The sequence below is a fragment of the Protobothrops mucrosquamatus genome, unplaced genomic scaffold, assembly GCF_001527695.2.
Source record: "Protobothrops mucrosquamatus isolate PMUCROS unplaced genomic scaffold, P.Mucros_1.0 scaffold_294, whole genome shotgun sequence".
NCBI lineage: Eukaryota > Metazoa > Chordata > Lepidosauria > Squamata > Viperidae > Protobothrops > Protobothrops mucrosquamatus.
In genome coordinates, this window is record NW_015386370.1 from 2,737,425 (window position 1) to 2,762,285 (window position 24,861).

General features: G+C 42.7%; 1 protein-coding gene and 1 pseudogene across 1 annotated transcript in view; both read left to right on the forward strand.

The window, feature by feature from the left end:
• The window catches only part of ADCY10 (adenylate cyclase 10), a 220,727-nt gene extending 199,747 nt beyond the window's left edge, over nucleotides 1–20,980 (forward strand). Inside the window, 2 exon segments of the mRNA XM_029287319.1 lie at nucleotides 17,272–17,460; nucleotides 20,795–20,980. Of these exon segments, the coding sequence (XP_029143152.1) occupies nucleotides 17,272–17,460; nucleotides 20,795–20,980 (375 nt within the window).
• Nucleotides 20,981–22,824: 1,844 nt separating this feature from the next.
• The window catches only part of LOC114923940, a 90,897-nt pseudogene continuing 88,860 nt past the window's right edge, over nucleotides 22,825–24,861 (forward strand).

The following is a 24,861-nucleotide window of genomic DNA, read 5'->3' on the forward strand; positions in this document are numbered from 1 at the left end:
GGCTAATAGATTGGTCAAAAGGTTTCATGTGAAACACCCCAACAAACCGAAAGATGACTCTTAACATATGCTTTGGGTTGCTTTACAGGATCTGTCTTTTTCGTAAGGGGGGCCGGATGTCAACGCTGCAAATACTGTATATTCTTGCTTTGACAATGTGCAGAACTGTCTGGTATATATATAGTTAAACCAGCAACTGGGAAAAAGGGAGGAGCATAGGGATAGCCCGGGAGAAAGAAACCGGAAGTAAATCACATCTTCCAAGTTGATTGGAAGATGTGAACCATGACCTTACAATAAGGGAGTGGAAAAGGTTTGGAATATTAGGCATAATGGAAGAGAAGCAGATCTAAGCATTCCACCATGCTGTGCTGACATATCTGTAACATTAATAAATGCTTTTAGGAGAAAACATGCCTGAAAGTCCTTTTAAGTGTTTCGTTACTCAGACACATGACAGCTTGAACGCAGCCATCTTTGGTGGCCTGGGCTTGATAAAGCTATCGAGGCCCAGGTGCACGGGTGCCAGGTGTGCCAACAGTCACGGCCTGAAATGCCTCAGGCCCCTGTACACAGGTGGGAGGAGACACAAACCCCTTGGTCAAGGGTACATTTAGATTATGCTGGGCCCTTTCTTCCTTATCCTGGTGGATAGCCATTCCAAGTGGCTAGAGGTTGTACCTGTCTCCTCCACTACTACTGCTAGGACCATTCAGGTGTTGAGAGGAATCTTCGCTACCCATGGACTTCCTGATGTCCTCGTCTCTGACAATGGCTCCCAATTTACTTCTCTTGAGTTCCAGGCTTTCCTACAGGCCAACTTGATCCGGCATGCAACGTCAGCTCCTTTCCACCCTTCCACCAACGGGCAAGCTAAACGGATGCTACGCACCACCAAAGATGCACTCAAAAGAATCATGCATAGTAGCTGGCATCACAGGTTAGCAGATTTTCTTCTTGCACACCGCACCGCACCATGCACTGCCACTGGAAAGAGCCCAGCTGAACTTCGCTGGGGTCGATGCCTCATCACAAAGTTGGACAGACTGCATCCAGACCGGGTGGCTTCACAGGTGTCATAGCCGCAGGCACCTAGGAGACTTCAGGTGGGCGATCCAGTCTGGGCAAGGAACTATGGTCCTGGACATCTTTGGGTCAGTGCTGTTGTATGCAAGGTCTCAGGGCCACTCCCATACGAAGTGGCCTGGGGTGATGGACGCTTCCTTCAGCGCCATATTGACCAACTGCGCTGGCAGTTGTCCAGCAACATTTCCGCTCCTGGCTCTGCTCTCGGGGGGGAGGGCCATCAATTGCATTCTGGGCCTCAATATCCCAGCTCCAGCAAGTTCTCACATGCTAACGTACAGGGTTCAGTGACTGAATGGGGGCATTCTCAGGATTCAGCTATTGCTCCAAACAGGGAATCTCCAGAAAGGGGGTCATTCTGCACATCAGTTATTGCTCCAGACAGGGAGTCTCACCAGGGGTATCCACACAATACAGCAAGCGCTCCAAACAGGGAGCCACAAGAGAGGGGGTTTGCCATGGAGGCGGCTCCTGACTCTAGCACCTCAGCCACATACACGGGGGACTGGGACTATTGGGGCACATCTGCAACGCAGGCCACTTCTGATGCTGGTCGTGAGCTCGAGGGAAATTGTTCCCAAGAGGAGTCCATTGTGGACTTGGAGAATTCCACTCCACCATTGGGCTTGGGGATTTTCACCCCTCCGAGGAAACCTGGCTTGGATTCAGAGGATCCAGCCAGTCAGCAGCGGAGTGGGTCACCTGGAATTCTAAGGCATCAAAGTCCTGGTCTATCGAGCCCACCAGACGGGCAGGTAGGCCAGGCACCATTAAATAGAAGTCCTGGTCTGCCTAGACAGGCAAGAAAGCTGTCAGGCCAGGCACCCTCCCTGACCCTGCGACAGTCACAAAGGCCCAAAGGCCCACCTAAATACCTTAAAGGTTATGTAAGGTTACTATCAGTCCAAAGGCCACCTTACTAGTCAAAGAATTATGTTCCACAAAGTGGTTGTTGTAAGTATTTTTGTTAAAAGTTATTTGTTATTATTATGATTTAGTATAAAGTGCTCTGCCTATGCGCAGTAAAAGAAATTTGTGTTTAACACTTATCCTGTTCTAGACACCTGTATTGGGCTATTGTGCCTTCTGTGGCATGTTTCATCCAGGGGTGTGTGAGTTGTGTCCTGGGCCTGCTGAAGCATTTCAGCAGGCCCAGAAATGCTGCAAATGGTCCCGGGCAACCGAAAAGCTGCCCGGGACCAGACTGGCTGGCACCGGACCTGTGCGCATGCGCAAGGTGCAAAAAAAGGTTCTTCCCTATTGGCTGGACTGTCTGGGGTTTGGGAGACTATAAAAGGCCTGCAAGTCTGGGGTTTGGGAGACTATAAAAGGCCTGGTTGCAAGTTGAGTTGAGGAACGAATAAAGAATGTACTTGATGACAACCTGTCTCTTGCTTCAATGCCATGAACTCCAAAACATAAAAATAATATCTCATGGTTTGAGGCAGGAATGAAGCCTTGAACTGAATGGGGAGGCATCACAGTACAAATCCCCTTGGACCTGCATCCAAACTGCTGGTGGCAGTGGCAGCAGCAACAGCCACCTGAGCGGCTCCCCTCCCCAGCCAGCTACCCTGCCTAACCTACTCCTTGTCTGACCAGCCGGTGGCACAAATCCTGACTGCTCTTCTTCTTGTGCTCTTCCCCACTCAGGTGGTGGTGGCAGCTTCAGTTTCTCTGCTCTGTCCGAAACGAAGAAAGCAGCAGCATAGAGCAGGATTGCTCTCAAGAAGAGAGCAAGCTGCTGCTGCTCAAACACTTTTTATCAAAACACAGACCTGAGAGAGATTGGAAGGTTCATGTGCCTGCCAATGGGGTGCTTCAGAAATGGAAAGGAATGCTCTGTATGACTGAGATCTCCATTTGGATAAAAGGTATTTGAGCACCTAGGAGGCTATTCAAAATGCAGGTATTTGCTGTGTTTTGAAGCTCCATGTGATAGTCCTTTCCATTTCTGAATTGCCCTCACCAGCAGGCCTTTTCTCAAGCCCTTTCCTGTATGACGCTAAGACAAAGACGCAGGAATGTCTTGAGCAGAGGTTTGAAACTGCAGGACACAGCTTGACAAACTCTGAGTTTATTGCTTTTTATATACTTGTTACAAACACCAGCTTAACCATTAGATGCTGACAAAAGTTTCTTCATTGGAAAATGTCTTCATGTAAGCATCTATTTTCTAGTAACACATTACATGGTCAAAGATCAGGTAAGGACAAATACAGGGACATGAAAGCAGAAGGAACTAACAAAGGCAGGAAGAGATAGAAAGAAACTTAAGCATATTATCTGTTTAGGTAGGTGAAGCATTAAGTCAAAGGGTATGACCTTCTGGCTGCTTCATTGGGATAAAGGGTATCAAGAGGTTATGAGGTTTGTGGGGGGGGAAGCACGGCAGTTTGCTGCACATGCATTTTTCCCCACATCTCACTCGTCTCTATTTTATTAGTGAGGACATTATCCTAAGCTGGAGTAGTTAGTGGGTCTTAGTCAGGGGACATATAACTTTGCATTTGTTTATACAAAACATAACTTGTTCCTGAGGTAAGTTAATGGTAGTTTAGTATGGAAAATTGAAAGTAGAGAAAAAAAAGACATTGAATAACCATATATGTGCATAATTAAAGGATACCTCTTGAAAGGAGGTACAATTTAAAATTCTTTGACTGACATGTATACAATGAGGTTTTTTAGGTGAAGTAGTACAATTGACAATTTTTGCACAAGTAAGATTTGTAGGCACAGCTACAATTGCTGTATATAAAACAATAGCATCAAGGGGTAACATATAAGAGATAGGGCTCCAGTTTGACATAGTTGCATAATGAAATTCATTGTCTGATAGAAAATTGCTTAAACCAGTATAATTTTTTAAAACTGAGGCTGGAACACACACAGGTATAAGACAGGTAGAGAGTAGATTTTCCATATCATATGATTCAGAAAGACAAAAGTATGTTACTTGTGTGACATTAGCTAATTGCACCCAAATATTATATTTCATCCGTGATTCTAAAGGATGAGGTGGGAGAGCTTGAGCCCCCACACAGCAATTAAGAAGGAAAGAGAAGCAAAGAATGACTAAGGAATTTGCAGTCAAAATCACAAATATCGCAGCGCATAAATTCTCTGGTGTAGGTTCTTTTCCCTGTTGCCACAGAACCTCCTGCGTTTTGGATGTTAGGTTCTTCACATCGCCCCAGGTTGTTGGTTGACTGCGATGATGAGAGTGAAAGGGACGTTGTGCTGTCTGAAGAGTCACCTGCTTCATTTCCAGTATTGGGTTCTGGTCTTGGCTGGTCACACACACCAGGCTGGTCACACACACCAGGCTGGAATCCAGAGAGGGCCTGTAGGAGCAAGCCTCACCCCCAAGTTAATAAGGGAATTGGACCTAACCAAGTTTTATCTGATAATTGCTGATAATATACCAATGGATTAGGGAGCACAGCTTTTCTGCTGAAAGTGATGCTGGTAGGCAGTAGTTTTTTGAAAAGAAATATTTAGCTGATTTAAAGTTATTAAGACTTTATTGACTTGACGAGTTATCCATGCCAAATTAGGTACTCTTGATCCCTCCTTTTTTATTTATTTGTGAAGGCAGTCCTTAAAGGACCGATGCATATGTGAGAAACAAAGGATAAATGCTGTAAAGTTAAAAACAAAGCCATAAGATTGGGGTCGATCTTGGGCGTGATGTAAGCACCTGGAAGATTAAAAATAAGTTGGCACACATAATGAGAGTCAGAGATTAAGTTAAAAGTCTGTTGAGAAAAGGTGTGGAAAGCTAAAATAGCAACAGATAATTCTGAGCATTGTAGTGAGGATTGCACTGCAGTGTAAGACACTTTCCAGGTATCGTCATGAGGATCCTTGTAAGCAATTGCTCCTCTCATTTGTCCTCCATCAGAAAAAACAGTAGGAGCTTGTGGCAAGGGAAAAGTAGAAAGCAGTGGGCAGACAGGAAAGGAAAAAGTCATTAAACAAGCAAGCCAAGGATCTTTAGGCAAATGATATGAAATACAGCCTATATAGTCAGTTAAAAAGCACTGAAGAGATAAGTTCTGAAAATAAAATTGAAAATCAAATTTTGGGGTAGGAAGAACAATATTAATTAAATCAGTCCCATTTCAAGGACAAGCTCTATTGTGTCCTAAGGTTATTATTTCAGCAACAGCCTGGATAAAAGATAAAACATTTTGGGATGGGATAAGTAAAGCCATTCAATACAATATACTTTTTGCGCTTCTAACACAGCTAATACTCCTGTAAGTAGTTACTAGTAAGAAAAAATCAAAAGTGTTAAGTGACAATTATTATGTGGAATTCTGTCCACAAATTGAGTACTCAAGATGTCATTAATTTGCTCAACCATGGCAAATGCTGGAGGTGGAACTACAATGAGATCTCCAGGTTGTTTTCCTTTGGTCAATAAGTCAAATTCCAAGTTAATCAAATACCATTCAGAAGGAAACAAATTTCCATTAAGTAGGTTAAACATTTAGAAATCTAAGCAGAACAATTCAGAGTCATTTCTTTTGGTTGATGGATATAGAGGTCTAACTAAACAATTTAAACTCAACAATTCCCCCCCCCCAAAAAAATTGTCCAATAATTACTGTCTCCTCTTTCAAGTAAAAATTTGTAATCTGAAATTACAAGAGTGGGCTTTAAATTTCACCACCGTTCTCAAACTGGAATTCTAAGCAGAGAGGAAAAAAAGTTTAAAACAAACAGTCCCCCCCTCTTCTTTCTGTCTTTCTTGCTCTTAAAGCAACACAGCTAGTGGAAAAACAAAAGAGACAGGAAAACATTTTGTTACAAACTTCTCACCACTAAAAAATAGTTTTCTCTCCTTCACATGCATTTTCCATAAATTCTCTCACACATTCTCCATGGGACTCTTCTCATGCAAACACTTACTATTACTTTTCAATTACTTTTACAACAATAAATTCTGCAGTTTTCTATTTCTTTCACAGCCTGGGAGGGAGTGGGTGGAAGGTGGGATTTGAGGGCTAACACACACATACTTAAGTATCAGAAAATTAATTCATTTATTTCCATTCTAAGCTTGCATAAATAATTCCACATACAAATATTTCATTTCATACTTTCTCCAGGCAAACCAGTTATTTTTAAATAAGGCCTTTTTATATGATGTTATCAGAGAGGGTTTTGATCCTCTTCCAAGTCTTGGAAATAACACAGAACAACACAGACAAACATATATACACAAATACTATTAAAACAACATTGATTTAGACATATGGCTTGTCCTGCAAGAAGCAAGAAAAATCATGAGATGATTCCAACCAAACGTGGTTTTTTTTATAGGGCCCTTAACTATCTCCTATTTTTCTCACCATTCCAAGCCCAAGCATAATGTGTATATGTGGCCACACATATACACATATACACACATATACATAAACAAAACACACACACATCAATTTGGGTTTGAGGTTAAAACAGGCCTCCCCTTTTTATTAAAGAGGAGGGGAACATCTATGGTTACTTCCAATTTATCCCAGCAACTTCAAAAGACATTGGGGAAAGACTAAAAGGAATACTGAAGGTGTGAAGGGTGAGGGGAAAGTAGCAGTCTCCTCTCCTCACCTTTGAGAAAGAGGAATTGAACAGAGCCAGATTAAAAGGGGGGAAAAGGAAGAAGAAAAAAACTTGCTTTCGGTTCTTTGAATTTTCTTGTTCTTTTCTTCTGTAGCTTAGTTGTTATTAGATAAACTAGCCAACCGGAGGTTTACAACGTTTTTCAATGTTGTCTTGTTAAAGATTATTTATACTACTACATATCAACACACAGCACTACCAGACATTGTCTGACAGGGTTAAACTTAAAAGCTACTTGAAAAACATCCCACTTGTTCAAAACACATTGCAGAGGAGTACATTTTGATTTAATTTGTTTCTTTAAATTCCTCTGACAATTCCCCATATATATATACAGTATATATTTTTCTACTTCAAGATTGTTGCTCTAATATTTTCCTTATGGGGGTGTATGATGGCTGTAAGGAGGCAAAAGAATTAGCCTCTTCAGAAGGAGCTGAAAATCCAATTAAAGATGCTTTCAGAGGCACAGTTTTTACTTGATCCTAATCAGGTGTGAGGTTTGTACTTAATTGTTGCCCTGCTGAAGCATCTGAGCCAAATTTTTCCACTGCTTGATGGCACTGATGCCATTGATGTAATACCTGTACTGGAGCCCGAGATTCAAGATGTAAAGTTTGCCCTATCTTTTCCCAATCTCTTAACCCAAGCATCCAGTGCTTAGGATATCAAGGGCAATGTTTCACTACCTCCTCACCAGCTTCCTTATGTCTGCCTCAGGCACTTTCACGCTTGATTTGTGTAACAGGAATCTGAGTTCCTGTACATGTTTCTGCTGGTGCTGAGATAGATTACCACTGAGGGGTCCCATAGGACGAAAGTGCACTTAGAGGTCTATTCCAGACGCTGGTAAGTATGTTGGCTGTTGCTTTCCCTCGGAAGGGGGGCCTGTCCCTGTTCAAGCGCCATATGTATGACGCTAAGACAAAGACGCAGGAATGTCTTGAGCAGAGGTTTGAAACTGCAGGACACAGCTTGACAAACTCTGAGTTTATTGCTTTTTATATACTTGTTACAAACACCAGCTTAACCATTAGATGCTGACAAAGGTTTCTTCATTGGAAAATGTCTTCATGTAAGCATCTATTTTCTAGTAACACATTATATGGTCAAAGATCAGGTAAGGACAAATACAGGGACATGAAAGCAGAAGGCACTAACAAAGGCAGGAAGAGATAGAAAGAAACTAAATACAGGGACATGAAAGCAGAAGGAACTAACAAAGGCAGGAAGAGATAGAAAGAAACTTAAGCATATTATCTGTTTAGGTAGGTGAAGCATTAAGTCAAAACCTTCTGGCTGCTTCATTGGGATAAAGGGTATCAAGAGGTTATGAGGTTTGTGGGGGGAAAGCACGGCAGTTTGCTGCACATGCATTTTTCCCCACACTTTCCTGGTGAAAATAAGCCCCCAGAGCAAGCACGCCCCACTCTTTGGCTCCATTTTTGCCAGAAAAAGCCATTTCTCAAGCCCTTTCCTGGCAAAAAAAAACAAGCCTCTAGAGCAGGGGTAGGCAACCTTGGCTTTTTTATGACTCGTGGACTTCAACTCCCAGAATTCCTGAGCCAGTATGGCTCAGCTTGGAAACATCTCCCTTTCCCCTCAGCATGGCTGGCTCAGGAATTCTGGGAGTTGAAATCCACGAGTCATAAAAAAGCCAAGGTTGCCTACCCCTGCTCTAGAGTGAGCACGGCCCACTTTTTGGCTCTGTTTCACTGGAAAAAGCCATTTCTCAAGCCCCTTCTTGGTGAAAATGGAGCCAAAGATTGGAGTACGCTTGGTCCAGAGGCTTGTTTTCGCCAGAAAGGGGTTTGAGAAATGACTTTTTCCAGCAAAAACAGAGCAAAAGAGTGGGGTGCGCTCGCTCCGGAGGCTTGTTTTCACCAGGAAGGGGCTTGAGAAAAGGCCTGCCAGGTCTGTGTTTGAATAAAAAGTGAGCAGCAGCAGCTTGAGTTTCTCTGCTCCATCCGAGTGGAAAGAAGCGAAACCACAGAGTGGGATTGGGTGGGTAGTTGGCTGGGGAGGGAAATCGTTCAGGTGACTCGCCCCCGCCACTGCTGCCAACAGTTTGGATGTAGGTCCAAGGGGATTCGTCCCGTGATGCCTCCTCGTTCAGTTGAAAGCTTCGTTCCTGGCTCAAACTAAGGCTGGCGCATGTGAGCGAGCAGCGCACCTGGGCCATGGACGTCATTGGTTCCTGCACCCAGCTGACTCCAATTCCACGCTTTGCCCATAGGCATGCAAACAAAGCAAACACTTCCCCCTCCCTCAGAATGGAAGCTTCCGGGGGTCATGATCTCTTTTGCAGAGAATTTGTGTTTGAACTCTCATGATATTACGGCACCTAGGAGCTTCCATTGTTGCGGCGAAAAGCATTTCCAAGTTGACTCTCTTCTCCCTCAAAGGGAAAGAAACCGCAGCACAAAGGAGACAGATTTTGCAAGGTAAGTGAGTCCGGTGCGGCAGGAAGGGAGGGGGAAGCATGAGGTTTCTTAGTGGATTGGGAGGCCTTGGAGGCATGGATGTTCTGCTTTGGATACCATGAAGCCTCCTCCCAGAAGGTAACAAAGAAAACATTTTGTGAAGAGGATGTGTAGTGTCCCAGACAATCTTGCAGACCCTGCTCAAGCAACACTTATATGCTATGTCCTGGATGGAAGGGAGGAAACTGCCAATAATCTTTTCAGCCATCCTCACCACTCTCTGCACCGCCTTCTTGTCTGAAGCAGTGATGCTTCCAAACCAGACTGTGATGCTGTATGACAGGATACTCTTGATCATCCCTCTGTAGAAAGTGATAAAGATAGGTGACGGAAGATGTGCTTTTCTCATGCAACACAGAAAATGCAGGTGCTGCTGTGCCTGCTTCACCAGTGTCTCGCTGTTGAGCAACCAAGCCAGCCTGCTTATTAATTGCATGCCCAGGAATTTGATGCTGGTAGCCATCTCCACAGGTGAATCATTAAGGCACACAGAAGTGTGGCTGTGGCTGCCTTTTCTGAAATTAACAATGATCTCTTTGGTTTTTCCAGTATTTAAAATTAGGCTATTTTCCTTACAGCAGTTCACCAAACCCTCAATCTCCTTGAGGTATGCACCCTCATTGTCATCATGAATAAGGCCCACTACTGTTGTATCATATGCAAACTTCACAATATAGTTGGTGGCAAACCTAGCACAACAGTCATGGATCAACAGGGTGAACAGCAGCAGACTTAGGATGCAGATCTGAGGAGAACCTGTGCTCAAGAAAATCGTGTTAGAAATATTTGTTCCAGTTCACACATATTGGGGACCTGTTAGTAAGAAAATCAAGAATTCAATTGCACAAAGGAGTGTTTAAGCCTAAAAGGCCCAGTTTGTCTACTAGATCAGAGGTCCCCAGCCTTTTGGGCACCAGAGAATGGTTACGTGGAGAGAGGTTTTTCCGCAGACCGGAGGGGCATGGTTTTGTATGCTGCCTGCATTCTGCGGATGGGGCTTTGCTTCTTTGTGCGGCTCGGTTGCTGGCATGCCACAGACCGGTACTGGTCCACAGACTTGGGGTTGGGAACCCCTGTACTAGATGCTGGGGAATGATTGTGTTAAATGCTGAACTGAAGTCGACAAGCAACAAACACATGAATATATCAGCTGGTTCCAGATAAAAAAATCCTTCAAACAGTCTTCTGCAGCTCACTCATTTTCATCTTTGTTCTCTTGTTTGTTCATGATCTGGAAAAGAAAAACAAGCTTTCCTGCTGTATCAGGCCCCAGACGATTTCTCAATTTAGAATGAACAAGTCCAAAGGAAGAGAATATTCTTTCAATGCCAGCAGAAGAGGCCACTGCAGTTAAAAGTGAAATCATTACTTCAACACTTTCTGAATCCAAATGTTTAAGTGATTTCCACCAGTTCACTGGTGAAACTTCTTTAAAACCTCATCAGCAAACATATATTTCTTGAATGGTTTCTCCTTAGCTCTGAAGTTCATCCATTAGAGATGGATGATTGCTGGATACCCACGTCATGGCTAACTCCTCCTATACGGCATCTATACGAAAACCGAGGAACTCTGTGGAAGTAACCCCAATTTTACATTTTTCCTGCTTTAGCTTCAGCCCCGCTTTGCAGAAACGCTGCAAGACGGCCCTAAGCCTATCAGTTAGGATTTTGACTGATTCCCTGGCTATGAGGACATCATCGAAATACAGGCACACACCTGGAGTGTTTCAGAGCATGCGCTCCATTACACTCTGAAAAATCCCCAGGGCTACACTAACCCCGAACTGTAACCGCCACTCCTTGAAAGCTCCCCTGTGGATTACTATGGCCTGGGCCTCAGCCGTGGCATCGTCCACCGGCAGCTGCTGATAGGCCTGGGCCAAATCTAATTTGGCAAAAATGCGACCTCCCTGTAGAGATGCCAAAATGTGGCTGACTACAGGCACCGGGTATGAGTGCTGCTGGAGGGCTTTATTTAGCATGCATTTATAGTCGGCACAAATGTGGACCTCCCCGTTGGCCTTAAGTGGTGTAACTATGGGAGTTTCCCATGGACTACTATCCACCGGCTCTAAAATGCCTTGTAGCAACAGCTTGTCCAACTCTGCATTGATTCTTTGCTTAAGGGCGAAGGTACCCGACAAGGCTTTATCCTTATTTGGTGCTATTGTAGGGTCAAGCCAGAAGGTAATTGGGGGGCCTTTGTACTCTCCTAACTCTGGGCTGAAAGCATCAGTAAATTCCTTACAAACTGTCAAGAGGTTCGATGTCTGCAAGCTATTTAACCCGGTCACTTGAATGCATCAAACCAATCGAGTCCAATGAGGCTCATGCGGTTGCCCTCAACTACTACGATTTCCAGGGGACCCTTGAAATTCCTGAACTACACACCGAGTGTGGCCTCCCCCTTGACTGTTACATGGGAGTTTTGGAAATCGGTTAGAATGAGGTTCGACGGCCTGAGCTTAATTCGCTTGCTGCTATGACTACAAATTTGCTGGAGAGTCCTTTGGGAAATTATTCTTTCAAGAGGTGGCTATAACCAATCGACTTCGTGGTCCAATTCGGAGTCTTCGACTCTCTAAGCATCCTCTTGGTGGATAGCCTCCATGCAAGGAGGGCTCTTGGCGAGCCATAGGGCCTTGACAGCTCCGCCAGCTGCTTCTTCGGCTGTGATTTCCCGCAATGTATCTTGGAATGAGATAGTCTGTTTTGCGAATATCTTCTCTTGAAGCTCCCAACTCCTTAAACCACAAACTAAACGGTCCCTCAGTCTTTCTTCGAGGTCTTTGAATTTGCAAAGTTGGGCCGCTTGACGAAGAGCAGCTATGAAGTTGGCAGCGGACTCGCCGGGACATTGGTCTTGCTGTTCGAAGGCATGCCGCCATGCAATGACCGATAGATTGGGCTCAAAGTGTTCTTTGAGCATCTTCTTAAGTTCTGAGTACACAATGGACTCGAGCGGAGCTGGTGCAATCAAGTTCTCAGTGATGTCAAATGTCGCCTGACCACACACACCCGATAAAGCCATCAAGGCTCAGGTGCATGGGTGCCAACTGTGCCAACAGTCATGACCTGAAATGCCTCAGGCATTGTGTGTTCTATCTAAGGGGGACGGGTGTTCATAGGTGGGAGGAAACTCTAACCCCACGGTCAAGGGTGCATACAGATTACGCTGGGCCCTTTCAGGGGCAATTCTTCCTGGTTGTTGTTGATAGCCATTCCAAATGGCTAAAGGTTGTTCCTGTTTCCTCCACTACTACTGCCAGGACCATCCAGGTGTTAAGAGGAATTTTTGCAACCCATGGCCTTCCAGATGTGCTTGTCTCTGACAATGGTCCTCAATTTACATCTTGTGAGTTCCAGGCTTTCCTTCAGGCCAACCTGATCCGGCATGCAATGTCAGCTCCCTTTCACCCTTCCACCAATGGGCAAGCAGAGAGAATGGTGTGCACCACCAAAGACGCACTCAAAAGACTAATATACGGCAGCTGGCATCACAGGTTAGCAGATTTCCTTCTTGCACATCGCACCACACCATGCACTGCCACCGGAAAGAGCCCAGCTGAACTGCGCTGGGGTCGCTGCCTCATTACTAAGTTGGATAGACTGCACCCTGACCGGATGGCTTCACACGTGTCACAGCCACGGGCACCTAGGAGACTTCAGGTGGGTGATCCGGTCTGGGTTAGGAACTATGGTCCTGGACACCTCTGGGTCCCTGCTGTCATCTATAAGATCTCTGGACCTCTATCATATGAAGTGACCCTGGGAGATGGTCGCGTCCTGAGGCGTCACATCGATCAACTGCGCTGGCGGTTGTCCCATGATGTTTCCACCCCTGCCTCCACTCTCGGGGGGAGGGGGCCCAGGAGCCAAATCGCACTTCAGGTCAACATCTGGAGACCCTGCCTCATTGCTCCTGGGAATTACCGCAGGATGCTAGGGATTTCCCAGGGGTGGAGCAAGGGCATCTTCACAGTTCAGCTATTGCGCCGAACAGGGAGTCATGTGTATCCGCAAGAGCTCCAAACAGGGATTCACCTGAGAAGGAGTTTGCCATAGAGGCGGCTCCTGACTCTGGCACCTCGGCCACTGGGGACTGGAACTATTGGGGCACTCCTGCAACGCAGGTCACGTCCGAGACTAGTTGTGGGCTCAAGGGATTAAGTTCCCTGGAGCCACCCAGGGTAGTTGGGGAATCCTCAGCCAATTCAGAAGGTTGGGGAATTCCAGCTGCTCTAACGGAGCCTGGAAAGAGCTCTGGTAATTTCGCCAGTACACCTCACCAGGGGTCACCTGCAAAACATATGCATAAAAGTCCTGGTCTAGTGAGTCCAAAAGATGGGCCGGTAGGCCAGGCACCCTTAAGTACAAGTCCTGGTCTGCCTAGCCGAGCAGGTGAGCTGACAAGCCAGGCCCCCTCCCTAACCTTGCGTAGGTCACAACGGGCTAAGGCTCCTCCTAAACATCTAGGCAATTATGTGAGGTTCCTGTCAGTACAAGGGACCTTACAGGTCTAGGTCGTGGAGATGGGACCTATGTTGGGTAAGAGATAGACACGCGAAGTCCACATTAGAGAGTGGTTGGTTAGTTAACCCTATTGGTTATAGAAGGGTGTTTGTAAGGAGTAGGATATTATTTTCTTTTATTTCATTATTATTATTGTAAAGAAAATTGGAATTGTGTGTGTTCTATCTAGGGGGGAGGGGTGTTGTGTCCTGACCTGTTGAGGAAACTCAGCAGGCCCAGAAAGGTTGCAAATGGTCCTGGGCATTGTAAAAGCTGATTGGGACCAGACAGAGTGACGCCAGCCTTGTGCGCATGTGCAAGGCGCGAAAACACTGAGTTCCTATTGGTTAGCACTGTCTGGGTTCCTAACCCTATAAAAGGCCTGCGTGCCTTTTGCTTCTTTGCTTGGAGTTGGAGAGAGAGAAATAAAGAGCTATTGTTTCCACCATGCGTCTTCGTCAATTGCTTGCGAACCGAAAACACAACACTATCTATCTCACATTTCTCTATCTTATCAAGAAGTAGGCTGTGATCTGTCAAATGCCTTACTGAAGTCTAAGGAAATTATGCCCACAGTATTTCCTTTTTCCACTAATTTAGTCACTTTGTCAAAGAATGCAATTATCATGATCTGTTGTTAACAAGGTTTGCTTGTTTCTACATGTTTGCAGATCCATTGCTTGATTACCTTTTGTAGCATTTTCCCAATTGCTAATGTCAGGCTGATAATCTGTAGTTCCTTGATCCATTTTCCCCCCTTTTTGAAGATTGGAACCACATCAGCACTTTTCCAGTCCTCTGGTGGTTCCCCCCATGCTCCAGGAACTTGATAGATTTAGTTCAGTCATTCTGAGATCACATCTGCCAGCTCCTTTAGAACCTTGGTATACAATCTATCTTCGCCTGGTGATTTGAATTCGTCTAGTGTGGATAGTTGTTCTCTTACCATTTTCTTGCCTTTTTAAATTTATATTCTTACCCTGTCTTCTATGATACTACTTTTGATTGGCTGGTCTGTTTTTTTTCCTTTTGTGTAAAATATTCTTTGCACAAAGAATGAATTTTAAGTAGTTCCTTTTTCTTCCTCCTACCCATCATCTCCTTGCCTTCTTTTTCCATTAGTGGAATGATAATTTCCTTGACTTTTTTCTTATTTTTCAATGTGGAAAAACTTTTTAAAATTATTTTTGGCATTTATTGCAAGTCTTTGTTTATTCTGAGCCTTAGGTTTCCTGACTTCATCCTTGCAGATTCAGGCTATTTGCTGCTATTTTGATTTAGTTATGTGTCCATCTTTCCTTTTCCTACTTGTCCTTTTTGTCTCTCAGTTTATCAAAGAGTTCTTTATGCAAATATATTTTTTCTGACTTAGTTTTCTACATCTGAAGTATAACTTCATAATTCATAGCCATCATTTTCTCTATTATTGCTGTGATTTATTGAATAAATTATGATCAGTCGAACAACAGTTTAAGGTGTTGTGCAATGCATGGTCTTACACATATTCTGTATTCCAGCATTCAATAGCCTCAGTTACCATGGCCATTGATGAAGAATACTAGCTAATATAGTTCACAAATGTTTGTAGAGATATAAATTGTGCATTTTCATTCCAAGTTCACATAACCCAGAGTTCTCTTTAACGCTGGCACTAAGATGCTCTGCAAATCATTTTTAAATAATATCCTCATTACATTATGTTCATTTGGTCCTCAACCCCAAATAAAGGCAGTGTCAGAATCCAATTATATTTCATCTCTAGTTATCAACTATGGAAAACCCCATTTCTGCCCTCTCTGGATTCTGTCATATGAGGAAGGGGAAGGGGGGTGAACAAAGGGGTTTTATGGCCCTCACTTCCTTCGGTACAACTTCAAAGGGACTGAATGTGGATACCACCAAAAGGACTCATCAATAACAATGGGGCTATCAGCTTTCATCTAATCCCCTCTGAAGTCTCATTTCCACCGGCAGTGAGGAAAAAGGGGGGTGGAAATGCAACGCCTGGTATTGTTGCTGGAAAGATGGTGGGGTGGGATGGGGCTGCTGGGGACCCCTTAAAATGTTGAACCGTAGGGCTTGGACCCCAAGTCCTGTCTAGAACACCTGCCGCCAGTTTCTCTTAATAAAGATGCCTGTTGGAAGAAATATTCCAAGAGTTCTGTCTTCTTAAGGTGCAAAGTGGGGTGGGTCCTTACAGGCAGCTTATATCTGTATATTCCATTTTTCAAAATAGTGTTTTGATCTGCCCAATTACTTATTATTATTTGCCCATCTAAAAACACAACTCAGCAGATCATAACAACAATAAAACAGAGAACTATACAAATCATAAAACCAGAACAATCTCAATCTTGGGACGTTTCACAACCAACCAAAATGGTGTCCAGTAAGTGCTGATTTGCAATCTCTGTAATTTTTGAATCTGAATTTACCTCTCCTGAGATAACAAGGCCAGATATATCTCAGTAAATTCCAAAGAATCTGCCCAGCCAGAGTTCAATTCCCAGCAAAGTCAAGGAATTTTATGTGACAGTGGCCCTGAAAGAGCTTTCCCATCTCCTCCTTATGCAGGAGGGACCTGGTCACCTGAAATAGAGTTAGTGGGCTGCTATCTGCCAATAAAATAAGGGTAGAGAAGTAAGTATGCTTCACTGCCCTTATCATCACAAGATAAGTCCTAATATAGGCTCTAACCTTTGCATGAGTGACTGCTTCAGACTGCAGCAGGCATAATCAACTCCCCCCATGTTGCTAAGTGCTGCCCTCTATGGTCATTTTGGCTTGGGGTGCAGGAGGGACAGACACCTAACTTCTGCAGAAACATGTCCTTGAGTAATGCCTGATTTGCATTGGTTTAATTCTTTTGAAAGAGTCATAGAATAACAGAACTGAAAGAGATTGTGGAGATCTTCTAGTCCAACAGCCTCAAGCCTCCTGCTCAAGCAGGAGACCCTATACAGTACTATTCTGGACAAATTGTTGTCCAATCCCTTCCTGAAATCTCCAGTGATGGAGCACCACAACTTCTGCAGGCAAGCAGTTCCATTGATTAATTGTTCTCACCAGTGCTTTTTTTGTAAAAAAGGTGCCGGAACTCACACACGTTATACAACCCACCTTGCCTACCCTACAAGGTTCCATCCAAAAAAGGTGCTGGAACTCCGTTCTGGGCATTCTATGACAAAAAAAAAAAAGCCCTGGTTCTCACTATCAGGAAATTTGACACCCCTGATGTGGAAAATGGCATAAATGAGTCAGTAAAGCAGCTTCTGACTTATCTCATGCTTTGTTTTTTCCTCTTTGCAAAAAATAAACATTTAAAAAATAGTTGCAGTGGTGGTTTCCTCAGAAAAGCTGACCATATTTATTTATTTATTTATTTCATTTCCACTAAGCCTGTTGTAATCTTAGAAACTGGCATTCTACAAATATTCAAAATAAAATAGCAATGCTTTCTATTTATTTTGTTTCTCCTCATGGCTTTTTCTTAGAAATTATCTTTTTGCCTCTGGTTATAAACCTAACACTCTGACATGATTATTCATTTTTTTTAATAGAATTTGGATCAGGTAATGAACGAGTGTTCTATAAGCCCAGTCTACTATTCCAGGATTTACCACCTGAAGGCCTATGTCCAGCTGATGCTTGGAAATGATGAACTCAGCCAAAGCTATCTTGAGAAGGGATTCTACAGTAGTGATATCTATGGAAATCATTTGGAGAAATCCTGGCTAGAGATTAGCAAGGTATTGCTTTAAAACTGATTACAAATCAGAGGTCACCAGAACATTTTTATATAAGCCTATCATTATTTACAGCCTTTCACAATATTAAATTTAAGAATCTAGTCCTATTTTTATATGTTTGTATATGTAATTAGACAGATAGATAATTCATTTTTTAAAAGAAGAAATTAGCCCTGTTTAAAAATTTGAGACTTCTTGTTTTGTGTCGTGGCGAGACAGATGCAGGAAGGCAGAGCTTTGCTGGGGGCCCTAAAAGAGTCTAAAGTTGCCGCAAAGAGGTGATAAAGAAGGAGGGGTGCCTCATTGATCATGGAGAGATGGTGTTCTTTCCATTTGATCTGAGGAAAGCTCTCCAAAACCAGCAGGGGAAAGACTGGCTACATTCCTGTGGCCAGCCATTAGCCACTGACAACCAAAGAAGAAAGCACTAACCAACTGATCATAAACAGCGTGTTTGAAACTAGATGAGAATATTGATCCTTTCTTTACTATTTTACAACTGAATTTCCTGGGAAAGGCTCCCGAGAAGCTAAAAACTTCTGAATATGAGAAGGAAGGGGATTGTAGCCCCACCTTTCCAGAGGAAAGGAAGCGGCATTTTAATTTCTTTTATGGGGGACAGAAATACATAATACTGAAGTGAAAGTAACATAAAGCTACAGTTTTGATAAATTTGAGAACTGAGATAATTGTTAAGATTTTCTCTTTGGAAAAAAAACATTGAGGTGAAATATAAGAAATCAACCCTTTGTCTTAAGAGTGGAAAATGGCTTTTGAATGACACCTAGTGGTAGTTTTGAGTATAGCACTACAACTAGCTTCCTGGCTGCTTGGTGACTCTTAGCTTAATGGAGAACAGCTGGCAATAAAGGAAAATATTTTGGCATACTTATCAACCTGAACTTCTTGGACTATAAGCACCTACTGAGGTTGGACTTTTAATCTCAAGAACTATTGGGAGAGAAAGAAAAAATTGACTTTTGAACTGTGTTCAGGGTGGTTAAACATTTTGAACACTTTGAACATTGTGGATTGCAACCTTGCCTGATCAACAATTCTTGGACACCTGAGACAAAGGATCACTACAAAATATTGCTTTTAGGACTGGACCCATATTCTGGAACCTATTGGATTATAATGGCTACACATAAAGACCAGAAAACTAGATGAAACTTTGTTCTACTCTTATTAAGATTGATGATACTAGACAAGACTTGCATTTGGAGAACATAAAAGTTCTGACAGATTATTTGGAGGGGGAAACAAAATGGATGTTTTACACACAGCTAAAAGTGGTAAGAAAATATACCTTGCACCTCCGTTTGAAGCCCCCACCCAGCTAATCAAGAATCTCCAGGAATGATACCTCAAGAAAAAATAAACACCTTTCAGAAGGAATTATAGTCTATGCTACCACTAATTCACCAAACAATTGTCACACACAAAGAGGACACAAAAAGAAACCATAGTGAGACCAAAAATAATTTAGATAATATAAATGAGCAAATCTCCAAATTAAATCTACAACTAGAAAATTCCCAGACAACGACTACAAAGTATGAACAAATAAACCAGAAATTAGAAGATGAAGCAGAAGAAATGGACCCAAAGATGGAAGAGATAAAAGAAGGGAAATATAAACTACCATATACAAATAAAATACTGCAAGACTTAGCCATAACAACAAAAATGGAAATGGCGTGTTACCCCTTAGATCTGCAAAATATACCTGATGATAAGAAGAAGATTTTAAAAAATGGAATATAGAGCTGTCAGGGGAAATGTCAGAACCTGGGAGACAAAAAATGAAAAGAGAAATTGAGGGAGAAGGAAAGTGGGAGTTGCTTAAGGTATATAAATGGGTGGAATTCCTCCCAAAAAATACCCTACCTAAATAGTCTTCCTCATGCCAAGCAACTTTTACAAAAATAGAAAGAAAATTCCTAGGCAATTTAATTGCCTTGGCTTGGAAAGCTACTTAGCAAAGAAAGTGAGAGTTAGACTTAAAAACAGAAGATTTGACCTATTAGAGGGTGCATTATATGATTAAATATTTGTTTGAATATGATTAAAAGAACAGATGACCCTCAGATATAATTAGACTTTTATAATGAAAGATATGATTTAGAATTAAAATAGCATTCTTTTTTGCTATGGGAAATATGAAAATAAGAGGATGGCTGGTATGAATAAAACTCTTAGCCATATAAATGTAATTAATATTGAGAAAATCATAACTGACAAAAATATTTCAAATATTGATGGGAAATCAAACCTTAACAAGAGCATGAAAAACAGAATATTGATTTATGAATTGATATTATTGTTATTTGTATAATATTAGTAAAATATGATGAGGATGTTTATATTTAACTTTGTATGCATCAACAGTAGCAAGAATTGTAACTGTGTAATGAGGGGAAAATGGAAAAAATATAGGGAAGAAAGGAGGATCAGGGAAAAAACACTGGATTGTGCAGTACTGAACAGAAGAAGAAGTTAATGTTAAATATGTGAACCCAGACAACACATTGTTTACTAAGCACTAAAGATTGTAATTCTTAAAAATCAATAAAACATTAAAAATTAATTGATAATTAGATTATATTTCAACTATGTACAGCATAGTGGGTATAACAGAATAACAGAGTTGGAAGAGACCTTGGAGGTCTTCTAGTCCAACTCTCTGCTGAAGCAGGAGCCCCTATACCCACTCAAGACAAATGGCTGTCCAATCTCGTTTTAAAAACCTCCAGTGTTGGAGCAACTACAATTTCTGAAGACAAGCTGTTCCACTGATTAATTGTTCTCACTGCCAGAAAATTTCTCCTTATTTCTAGGTTGGATCTGTCTTTGATAAGTTTCATACATTACTTCCTGTCTTACCCTCAGGTGTTTTGGAGAATAGATTGTTCCACAGAATAGGTTAAAAATCCATTGACCTGCTGTCAGTCATTGTGAACAATAATTGAGAAGGTGAAGTTTCATATATTTTGTAAGGCACCTCTTTATGCTCCTGTAAATCCTAGAGCCACCTACTGGCAGCTGGCTGAATTTTGAAATTGATGTCACCTCTGTCCTATGCAGGCAGGGCCTCATGATAATTGAGCTGAAACCCTTAGTGTGGAGAAAAGGAAGACTATATCCTAGAATAAGGTGCAGTACATAGCATACTGGAAGGTAAATTAATTAGTGATTCCTCTCTGGAAATGAAATACTACCATACCACAAAACCTTCCATTCTTATTTTGTTTAATAATAATGTCAACAAATATAATTGTTTGCTTCGTCTACTCAACTTCTGATCAATTGTCTAAATTTTCATATTTCCTAGGAGTGGTGGTTCACTGGAAAAAAAACCATGGAAGATTTTTGGCTAAAGGCAGTTCCAGATTTTCCTATATGGAATGTAAACATGACAGCCCAAGAGATGGGAGCTTTCCATAAAAACATGTACCTGCTGAAGGTGCCAGAACTGGATATAAACAATCCATTCCCAGAAAGTAGCATAGAAGAATAATAGTAAACTGATTGCAGGAAATCTTGTCTGAAACAAATTTTGGTTTATTTATTCTCTTGTACAAACTCCACTTTCTCCTGTGTTAAATCCAGAGTGTAGCATTTGGTCTGTGTAATGTATTGATGTGAATTACTTGAAACTGTTGAAAAAACGGTCATAAGACTATGTCAATTAAGTGCCAGACTTTCTGTCTACATGCTCATTAACTTGTGTTTAAAGCGGGAACTGATACATGAATCCGATTGGACACTGCCTTGTTGCTGAGTGTATAAATAGGGGTGGAGCAGCAGTTAGCCAGGCTTCTGTTTTAAAACCTTAAAGCAATTCAGCAGGCCCCAAGTCCTAAATCTAAAGGGGAGCTTTAAGCTTTTTAAGGACTGCTCAATTTTTATTATGCCTTTCTATCATACTAGGCCACAGTGGCAGAGCCGTTACACTGGCTCTTGGACAAGAATGCACAGTGGAAATGGACGAGAGGAGTTTTTCAGCAGCAAAAGCACTGCTGTCTTCAAACTCAGTTTTGATGCATTTTAATGAAAAGCTGCCTGTCTGCATCACTTGTAATGCATCACTGTATGGGGTAGGGGCTGTGCTGAGTCATTTAATGGCTGATGGAAGGCAAATTCCAACAGCCTATTACTCAAGGACATTGTTCTGGGTTTGTTCACAATGAACAAACAAACACCCCAGATCATATCTCCTAGGATGTTGAGGCGGTCAATCTTCCTATCAGCTTATAATTACAGTCTGATTCATAAACCAGGCAGGAAAATGGGCTACACAGACGGCCTGAGCAGACTGCCCCTGCGCATTTAGAGCCTGACCCCGCTCCAGCCACTCGGATCCTGGCTATCCAGGATCTGCCAGAATCTCCCCTTAATGCAGGGGACGTGGTTGCCGAGACAGCTTCAGACACGATGCTGAGCCGTGTGTTGAACTGGGTGCTCACAGGATTGCCGGAAATTAGTCTGGGGCCTAACATTCAGAGTTTCAGTAGGAGGAAGGACGAGTTGTCAGCTCACAGGGGGTGCATCTTGTGGGGTAGTCAGGTCGTAGTCCCGAACTCACTGAGGGCTAGAGTCTTAGAGTCTCTGCATGAGGGACATCCGGGAATAGTCCGGATGAAGGCACTCACACGAAGCTAACTTTGGTAGCCTGGGCTGAATAAAGATATTGAGGCTCAGGTACACAGCTGCCACATTTGCCAGCAATCCAGACCAGAGATGCCCCATGCCCCAGTCCACCGATGGGAAACCACACATGCTCCTTGGTCCAGGATCCACATCGATTTCGCAGGCCCCTTTCAGGGACAACTCTTCCTCATTGTGGTGGACAGTCACTCCAAGTGGTTAGAAGTCGCACCTGTCCCTACTATGATTACTGCCAGGACCATCCAGGAACTGTGCAGAATCTTTCCCATGCACGGGTTACTCGACGTGCTTGTCTCAGACAATGGGGCTCAATTTACAGCTGCAGAATTTCAGTCCTTTTTAAGGGCTAACATGATCAGGCATGCCACTTCGGCCCCCTTTCACCCAGCCTCTAATGGCCAAGCGGAGCGCATGGTCCGAACAACTAAAGAATCCTAAAAGAGGATAGTAACCAGCAACTGGCAACAAAGACTGGCAGATTTTCTACTCTGCCAATGCACAACCCCCTGCATTTCCGCGGGCAGAAGCCCAGCAGAATTAAGATGGGGCCAGCGTTTGATCACAAAGCTGGATCGCCTACATCCAGATAGAGTTGCCTCACAAGCAACACAGCCAAAGGCACCACAGCACTTGCAAGTGGGCAACTCGGTTTGGGCACAGAACTACGGGCAAGGGGCACTGTGGGTGGTAGGTATGGTTTGTAAGGTGTCTGGACCACTTTCTTATGAAGTGGTCCTGGAAGATGGTCACGTGCTACGCAGGCACATCGACCAACTGCAGCGGAGGTTAGCAAACCAGCCAATAGCTCATGACTCTAGTGACAGTCTAGCTCATGACTCTTGTGACAGTCAAACTCAGGAAAAGCACGATTGCAGTCATGCATTTGAATCTGCCAGCGACGGCGGAACTCTCCAACTAAGGAACAGGGCTCTAACAACTGGCGAGTCAGTCCCAAACACTGATACTTCAATCAATGGGCAATGCCAGCAGATGGCTCCATTTTCAGGATCGGTGGAGTCTGCTCCACCTTTGGACACTGGCTCGGGTCTACCAGGACAGACCAGCCACAGAGACTCGAGACTACCCGTAACGGATGGGTCCCACAGCCCCGGTCTACCAAGCCTGGCAGGCAAGCTGACAGAACGGGGGCCTCCAGCAGTTCCAAGGCATTCGGAACAGGCGAAAAGGCCACCAACGTATTTAAGGGAATATGTTCAATATTTGTCCTTATGAACTATTTAGGAGGAAGGGGTGTAATGTATTGATGTGAATTACTTGAAACTGTTGAAAAAACGCTCATAAGACTATGTCAATTAAGTGCCAGACTTTCTGTCTAGATGCTCATTAACTTGTGTTTAAAGCGGGAACTGATACTTGAATCCGATTGGCTGCCTCCTTGTTGCTTACTGTATAAATAGGGGTGGAGCGGCAGTTAGCCAGGCTTCTGTTTTAAAACCTTAATAAAGAGTTGTTGTTGCACCTGCTGCCTCGTCAATGCCTCACCAATTACAAACATAACAATCTGTATGTTCTACTTTTAAAATTTCTTATAGAAAAATCCTTTTATCTTTCAGCACTTTATTCTTTATTAGAATTATATTCCATTTTTCAGGTTACATATTCTTCCAAAGCAACTCATAAGTTCAACAATGATTAACTCTTAGACTTTTAAGTGATACTGTATTTTGAAATGTTTGGACAGTAATTACAAAAAGTGTAGTTACTTGCATTCCACAATAACTCCCTAGTGCAAATTTGTTGGTCCTGAAAATAATAATAATAATAATAATAATAATAATAATAATAATAATAATAATAATAATAATAATAATAATAATAATAATAATAATAATGTTGGAAGGGACCTTGGAGGTCATCTGGTCCAACCCCCTGCTCAGGCAGGAAACTTCCAGTGTTGGAGCATTCACCACTTCTGGAGGCAGGTTGTTCCACTGGTTAATTGTTCTAACTGTCAGGAAGTTTCTCCTTAGTTCTAGGTTGCTTCTCTCCTTGATTAGTTTCCATCCGTTGTTTCTTGTCCTGCCTTCAGGCGCCTTGGAAAATAGCTTGACTCCCTCTTCTTTGTGGCAGCCCCTGAGATACTGGAACACTGCTATCATGTCCCCCCCTCATCCTTCTCTTCATTAAACTAGACATATCCAATTCCAGCAGCCGTTCCTTATATGCTTTAGTCTCCAGTCCCCTAATCATCTTTGTTGCTCTTCTCTGTACTCTTTCTAGAGTCTCAACATCTTTTTTACATCATGGTGACCAAAACTGGATGCAGTATTCCAAGTGTGGCCTTAGCAAGGCATTGTAAAATGGTATTAATACTTCACGTGATCTTGATTCTATCCCAATTGTTAATATTTGTCTTTTAATTGTGTTTTAACTGTAGTATTGGTATTTGGTATTTTGTAGTTGTTTTATCTGGCTGTTAGCCGCCCTGAGTCCGTAAGGAGAAGGGCGGGATATAAATATAATAAACATTCAACAAACATTCAATGCAGCCTAGCACTGTTTTGGCCTTTTTGAAGTTTGAAGTTTGAAGTTTATTGTATTTATATCCCGCCCTTCTCCTGGTGGACTCAGGGCGGCTTACAGCCAGTTAAAACAAAACAATTGATACAAATATACAAAATTTAAAATGAATTAAAAGATATATTTAAATAGGCCTTTTCTTATTTTAAAAGTTGATTAAAATCCAATTTAAAATATCCCTAGGCCAGT